This window comes from Echinops telfairi, unplaced genomic scaffold, assembly GCF_000313985.2.
Source record: "Echinops telfairi isolate 266 unplaced genomic scaffold, ASM31398v2 ScPeMD7_7475;HRSCAF=8513, whole genome shotgun sequence".
NCBI classification, from domain to species: Eukaryota; Metazoa; Chordata; class Mammalia; order Afrosoricida; family Tenrecidae; genus Echinops; species Echinops telfairi.
In genome coordinates this window covers 18,397,705-18,404,906 of record NW_022111379.1, presented here as the reverse complement: position 1 = coordinate 18,404,906, position 7,202 = coordinate 18,397,705, and the positions used below count along the sequence as shown (strand labels likewise).

General features: G+C 54.3%; 1 protein-coding gene across 1 annotated transcript in view; it reads left to right on the top strand.

Annotated features, from left to right (window-relative positions):
* STPG4 (sperm-tail PG-rich repeat containing 4) overlaps positions 1 to 4,963 on the top strand; it is a 41,122-nt gene extending 36,159 nt beyond the window's left edge. The window contains exons 6-7 of the mRNA XM_004700043.2: positions 2,410 to 2,514; positions 4,824 to 4,963. Of these exons, the coding sequence (XP_004700100.1) occupies positions 2,410 to 2,514; positions 4,824 to 4,940 (222 nt within the window). The 3' untranslated portion in view covers positions 4,941 to 4,963. The remainder of the gene's footprint in view (positions 1 to 2,409; positions 2,515 to 4,823) is intronic.
* Positions 4,964 to 7,202: the final 2,239 nt, after the last annotated feature.

Here is a 7,202-nt window from a genome sequence, read left to right as displayed (position 1 = left end):
ACACAATTGATGTATGTATGGATTGTGATAAGAGTTATATGAGCCCCTAATAAAATGATTAAAAAACCAATTTAGTTTATTTCTAATTTATTACTTTTAGAGATAATGTTACAGTGAATGCCTTTGTGGCTAAGTATTTGTATGCATTCTTAATTATTTTCTAAGTTGAATCCCTGCAAGTGGAATTGCTGGGTCAAAATAAGAAATATACATTCTTGTTAACTTTCTATAATTAAAACTATATATCTCAATACACATGTGTATGCATGTATATTTATACACACACAGAATTATATACTGAATATTATATTGAACCCCTATTTAACAATGATCAAATTCTGGCCAATTTTCTTCCACCTCCCACTCCCATGGCAGCATTATCCCATGTGGGGTTGGGCTGTTACCACTTTTCCTGACTCACAGTGACCCTATAGGAGAGGGTAGATTTCTGTAACAACCTTTCTTCTTTCCCTCCCTCTGTATAGGTGTATATATGTCTTTAAGCATTCCAGATTGCTCTCTGGGAAGGCAGCTCAAACGCGTACTCTCATTCCTTACTTGTCAACCTGGTTACATTCTGTGTTAATCTGGGTGGACTAGAGAAACAAATTCATAGACACTCATCTGTGTATAAGAAAGAGCTTTAAGTATAAGAGCAATTGGATTTTGAGAAAACATCCCATCCCAGACCAGATCAAGTCCGTAAATCTTATATTAGCCCATAGTCCGATACTAATCTGTAAAGTCCTCTTCAGACTCACAAAACACATACAATGGTGCCAAATGCAGGAAGATCACAGGCCAGTGGGTGGAAAGTCTTGCGGATCCAGTGGTGGTGGAAGCATCTCAGCGCTGGCCGTGGGTTTCCATGTGGCTTCTCCAGCATCAGCGTGGCTTCATCAGGCTCATGTTGTAGTAATGTCTCACAGGGAGTGTGTGTGTGTGTGTGTGTGTGTGTGTCCCACCTCCAGTGATCTATCTCCATAGCACCTCCAGATGAGGCCATCAAGCTGCGACCTGATTGACAGGCTAACCTCCACCCCTTCACTCTAAGTCTCAAATTGACAGCAGATTACGTAACTACCACAGGTTCCAAAGACCAGGTCATGATTCACAAGTTGCCATTGTGCAAAAACAGAGGATGGCTACAGCATCACATAACTGCTGGACCAAATTGCATCATTAAATTCACTGCCATCTAATGCATGCTGACTCCCAGCGACCCTATAGAACAGGGGACATCTGCCCCCCTGAGTTTCCAAGACTGTAGCTCTTGTCAGGAGTAGACCCAGCTCATCTTTCTCGCTGAGTGCCTTCTGGTTTCAAATTGCTGACCTGGTGTTAGCAGCCCAACATGTAACCTGATCTACCACCAGAGCTCCAATTACCCAGCTGCCAAACCACTGAGAATCATAGCCCAGCCAAGCAGACACGTACCTTATCCACTACAGCCAGCGTTATTCTTATCTCACGTCACGGCCAGATATACGTCATCGATGGGTAAAACAGCCCAACAGACACTTTACTTTTGTCATAAATGTGAAATGTCAGATCATAAGATAGCTGCTAAGGAGTAGGTAGATTTAGGCCAACATCCTATTGGCAGTGGCTGACGGTTTGTGTCCCTTCCCTTCCATTGGGGAGCCCTGGTGGCGTAGTGGTTATGTGACACAAGGTCAGCAGTTTGAAACCACCAGCTGCTCTGTGGGAGAAAGAGGAGGCTCTCTACTCCCACAAAGAGTTTCAGTCTCGGAAACCCACAGGGGCAGTTCTACCCTGTCTTACAGGGACGCTGAGTCCACGTCGACTCCAGGGCTGTGAGTTTGGCTTGGCTTGGCTTTCCCTTCCCTCCCCTCCCCTTTGTTAATTTTCCAGACCAAACAAGAAGGCACAGAAAAGAAAACGGCATCGCGTGGTTATTTTCATTTGGACGGACATGATTAGTCATGAGGCTGAAGCCCCTCCCCGTTCACTTACTGGACATTTGGCACTTTGTCTTTGTGGACCGCCTTTTGCTTTTTTTTCCTACTGGGGTGTTTGTCTTTGTAAAGCTGTGTGCATATTCATGAAGCCCGGTGGCTTTGTACTTCCACCAGTGGATTGCTAGAACTCTGTACTTGGACTAAGCTCACAGAGTGCTTTAGAAAGCGAACACCTGGGAGCAGAAAGTCACGGCGAACAATTTGGGGACAGGTGTGCTGTGGTGAGGAGGGTCGGAGTCTGGGTTGGGGCCCTCCCATTCCACAGCGAGCTGCCTGGCCACAGCTCAACAGCTCTGCCCAACCCTGGGCCAGGCATTTTCTTTTCAAATCCATATCACACTGCTTCTGATGTTTATATGTAGAAGGCAAAGTAGAGCATTAAATCTGTAATATGTTATTAATAACGAAGCACTTTCCCACCTTCCAGCATGAAGGCCCAGGACCGGGTCATTATGACTTGACATCGCCCCCGGCCACTTCTGTTACGTCTTGCTTTAGATCCAGAGTCCCTCGGTTCTTGCCCTTCTGCTCAGTAAGTATTCTGAAGTCTGACCCCCCACAGGCGTGGTTACCATTACTGCTGTCGGTTCTGCGGTGTGTGTGTGGTGGGGGTGGGGGAGGCATTGAAATTGGGGAGAGGGGTGGGAAGGGCATTCTGCCACACGATGGCTTGTCAGGGTAGTCATAACTCCTGTGGAGCTGAAACATCTGGCAAACCCTCAGTCGCATCCGGCTCCCAGTGACTCCAGGCCACGCCGAATTAGGAGTCTAGCTGGGGACAAGCCTGCCCAGTCATTGGCCATCAACGTCACCATCTGGGCACTTTGTGAGAACACAGCTTTCAGGGCCCGAAGCAAGCAGCTGGCCGCCTTTGCATGCGGCTTCTGGGAGACCAGGGAAGCAAAAAGTCGGAGCAGAAGCATTTACTATCCAGACAGCTCATTCAAACTGACGGCCGTCCAGTCCAGGCTGACTCATAGCGACCCTGTACCAATTGACAGGGCCAATCACTGTGAGGGATCATCCCTATCCCCCTTTGTTGGGGCAGGCAGGGAAGAGGCTGGGTTGTGGGAATTGGCAGAGGCTTGCAGAGACTGGGAGAACATCAAGAAAGATGGCACAAGGTCACACAGAGCTCTTGAACAGTGTTTTGTTTTGTTTTTAAGCCAAAAAGCAGTTTTCACCCCTGAAAACTTGGTCCTTCAGACTTGCTGGTCTGTGGAATGTGGTCTCACTTGATGTGGTTGTGGACGAGGTGGGGCAGCCACTGGCTGGGCCTGCAGATGACCTCCTGCAGCCCCTCTGTGGCATGGCCACTCCTGCAGAGTCCGTGGTACGGGGCGCAGTGCAGGCCTTAGGTGGAGGACTACTGGGGAGGCCCTGCCAGGAAAACGAAAGGCCAATTGACAGTGACAGGCTGGTGGATCTGATGGCCACACCTGGTGACATCACCGTGAGCTTGCTTTGTGCCAGAGCCCATAGGGACAACCACTCCCAGGAGGACTGACTCATGCTAGCCCAACTCCCAGGACACCGAGAGAAGCCAGGCTCCGTTTTCATTTGTAGACATGCTCCAGGGGTGGGGGCGGGTGCCTGGATCTGTTGCTCTGTGAAATCTTCGCCCTGCCAGGAACATCTTCAGGGAAAGTCAATGGCGACCAGAAGGTTGCTTGGTGATCATGAACGTGGGGCTGACGTGCTGAGCGGAATGCCGGCAACCAGCAGCCTCCCAGGGGGAGTCCCTTGGGCCCCAGGCCCACCTCACCTCCTCTTGTGTGGGCTTGCCTTTCGGGACCCACAGGCACCCTGGCTTCCCAGTCACAGCACCAACAAAGGCAGCTGCCTCCTTGCCGGTCGGCCAGGCCGTGATGATTAGATTTCCACGCTGCCCTTCCATGTTTATCAAGGGGAACATCCTGTCGCGGAAGGAGGCTTCTGCAGGCAGCTGACCTCACCCTCTCTCCGACGACGTCCGCCTTCTCTCCGGGCGATTCTATGTCCACTCTGCATGCGAGGAAGGAAGGGAAGAGCATGTAGGGGGTCGTGGGACAGAGCTCGCCGACCTGCTGTTAGTCCTGGTGCACGGACCCCAGCGAGCCCCAGACTCACCTCCCAGGCTGTTCCTCCTAAGCCTATTGAGAAGCATGCAGCCCAGGGGCCTTTAGTGGTGGGACTGGGACTGGGACTCAGGCTAGCTGGACTCCAGAGCCTTTGTCCTTGGTCACCGGTCCTCTGGTGTTGGAGCAAGAAGATAAAAATCGCTCCGGGTTTCAAGAACCCCGGGAAACGTGGGGCCCAGACCCTGACCCCTGACCCCTCTGTGCCACTAATCCACTTGCGCCTTTACCATTTAAATAAGGGCACAATAGCTTTCTCCAGACAAGACTTTTGAAAGTTACAGTGGGCGGATCCCTTCAGAGGACTTTTGACGCCGAGAACCACCTTGCTCCATCATACTGGCCAGCGATGGGAACCCAGGGGTGCTTGAGCGGCCGGTTGCACTTCAGGGGAGACACCGGGTTCAGAATGTGCTCTCCCCATGCACTGACCGCTGGACCGGGGTGACGACGGGGACAAGACGGTGCTCTCGGGGGCAGGGGCTGCCTGGATGAGAGCCCCTTGCACTGAAGCACAGGTGGAGGTGGTACCCGTGGCCCCTGTCCTCCTCTCAGCACCCCTGGCCTTGCTGAGCGCCCCGGTGGGAGTGGGCCTCACCTCCAGGCCTCGGATGGGCCGGGGTGGCCCGTGTGGCCCTCCCCAGGGGATTTGTCAGGCACAGGGGCTTGGGGGTGGGGGGGTGGTCACAGTCGCATCAGCCCCTGCTTTCTGTTCTGTTTCCAGAAAACCCCAGGCCCAGGAGCGTATGACTCTTCCGTACAGTTCCCGAAGCAGTCGCCAACCGTAGCCAAAATGGGCCGGGAACACAGCCTTTTCTTCAGCAACACCATTGGTTTCTAGAATAAAGCAGCCTTGGTTCCAAACTCCTTGGAGGGTCAGCAGGTTCTTAGGTTTTGTTTCGTCTTTGGCGAGGGGTGGGGGCCGAGGGGGTGGCATAATCCACCCAGGGGGGCCCTCACTGCCTACTTGTCTGAGTCCGCCCTCCTGCACAACCCATTCACAGCCGTGGCCTGGCTGGAGCAATGAAGGACGAGCCCCCGCCCCCGCTGCTTGTGACCCAGCGCGTGCGCTGGGAGACTGGACTGCCCATGCTGCGTGGCCGTGGGCTCCCTGCCCAGCAAAGCTCGTCCCCTGCTGGGTCTTGCCTGTCAGGGCTGTGATAGCTCACAGGCCGCATGAGGAGCTCCTTGGGTGGCCAGCCTTCAATTAAGGTCACAGGCAGTGAGACAGGGTCCAAACAAGTTTGCCCTTCTCACCCACGTCCTGGGAAAGAGCAAAAGGACAGGATTGGCGCATCCTGGTGTCATCCCAGTGCCAACGCGCCCAGCCTCTGCTGTTTGCTAGCTAGGTGCTGAGAGGGGCCATGAAGGACAGCTGACCGAAGCCCAGAGACCCAGGTGGCCAAGGGCTACAAGGAGGGATGCATCCAGTTTGGGGCCTGGCTCCAGGGAAGCCTTTGGAAGCCATGCCAAGAAGCTTCCATGGATGTCCTTGTGTGTGAAGCCCAGGGCCTGCCCCACGGAAATGACAGTCCTCACAGGAGACGGGCTCTCCACCAAAGGACACAGGTGCCGCAGTTGGCAAGGCTGGCCACACCCTGGAGACCCTGTCAGGGTAAAGGCCCAAGGCCCTTGGAGACCAGGCCCCGGTCCCAGAGCGGCGCTCCTTGCTCCACTTGGATCAGGTGGCTGCAGGTACAGAGAGCTTCAACTGTGTGTTTCCTGTGGGATCTGCAAGCGTGGCTGGCAGCTCTGTGGCAAGCAGTGTGCCAGGTGACACCGACCCCGCGGAACAAGAGCGAAGGGGTGGGCGGGTGGCGTCTCTCTTAGTCCACCTTCAACCACCTGAGGGCAAGGGGGTTTGTTGTAAGTGTTTAGGGCTACTCCAGCCAAGTCCCTGTAACTCTCCCCAAATGATTGGACAGGACGATGCAAACAGGTCGTGCCTAACACTGGTAGAAGGGATTGGTCAGTTTTTGTTACCAGCCACGCCCCTCTGGTCACCCCCAGCTAGACACCGGATGAACCGTCCTTGAAGCAGCGGAGAACATGGAGACCCCGAAGACTTTGAAAGAGCGTGTTCAAGAGCTTGGTCAGAAGTGGCAGAACCACCAGGACCAGCTGTCCCTGATTCTGCGGCATGGAGACTCGGGAGCAGCACTGAGACGCCGGGGGACCTTGTCCTCATCAGAGGGCGGGCAGTCGCCTGTCTGGCCCATGGAGGCCAAGGCCAAGGGACCACAGGGCAGAGAGACTGAGGACAGGAGAGAGTCTCAGAGAACCATGGCTGTGTCTTTATGGTTCACTGAGCCTGACTCGTGGCAGGGGAGCAACTTCCCTCATGATGTTGTTAGGTGCCACCCAGTGGGGTCCGACCCACGGTGCCCAGCCTGCCTGTCCTCACAGCGGTTCCCCGGCTGGTGGCAACCCTTCACCCTGAGGCCCTTTCTCTCTTTTGCTGACACCCCCACCCCCACCCAACCTGACCAAGCATGGTGTCCTTCTCCAGGGACTCATCGTCCGGGCCTCTAAGGAGCATTCTAGCCTAATAACCCCCCTCCTGAATTGGGACTATTGCCTGGGGCCTCTGTGTGGCCATTGCAACCCATTGTCGAACTCAGCACAGATGTAGAATGGTTGTGTGGGAACAGGGGAGGGCGGATGGAGTGTGGAGACGGGTCTGGCTCTTGCCTGGTGCCAAAGGTAAACTAGAGAGATCACATATGTCCTCGTCTGTTGCTGTTCACGGCACACATACCCTCTGTCAAGTTCACGTATGATCCTGCCCCCCACCCCCCACCCCCGTTCCACCTGTGTGCCTCTCAAGCATCCGCTTGTAAAGGGGAGCGCGTCCTGGTGCATGCAGTGTCTGCATGCAGGGACTTGGGAGCCTACAGAAACTTCACCAGGAGGTCGGACCATGGGAGAACAGTCCACGGGGCTGTCTGGTCTACCCTTGTGGCTTATGTCCACCCGGGACGTTCCCTAAACTCCCGCCGCGGTCCCTGGACCTGCATCGGTCTTGAACTGGGCTTCCTTTCTGGAGCTGAGGGGCCTGTCCCTCAGGCATCTCTATCTTCTCAGGCTCTCCCCCCCACCCCCC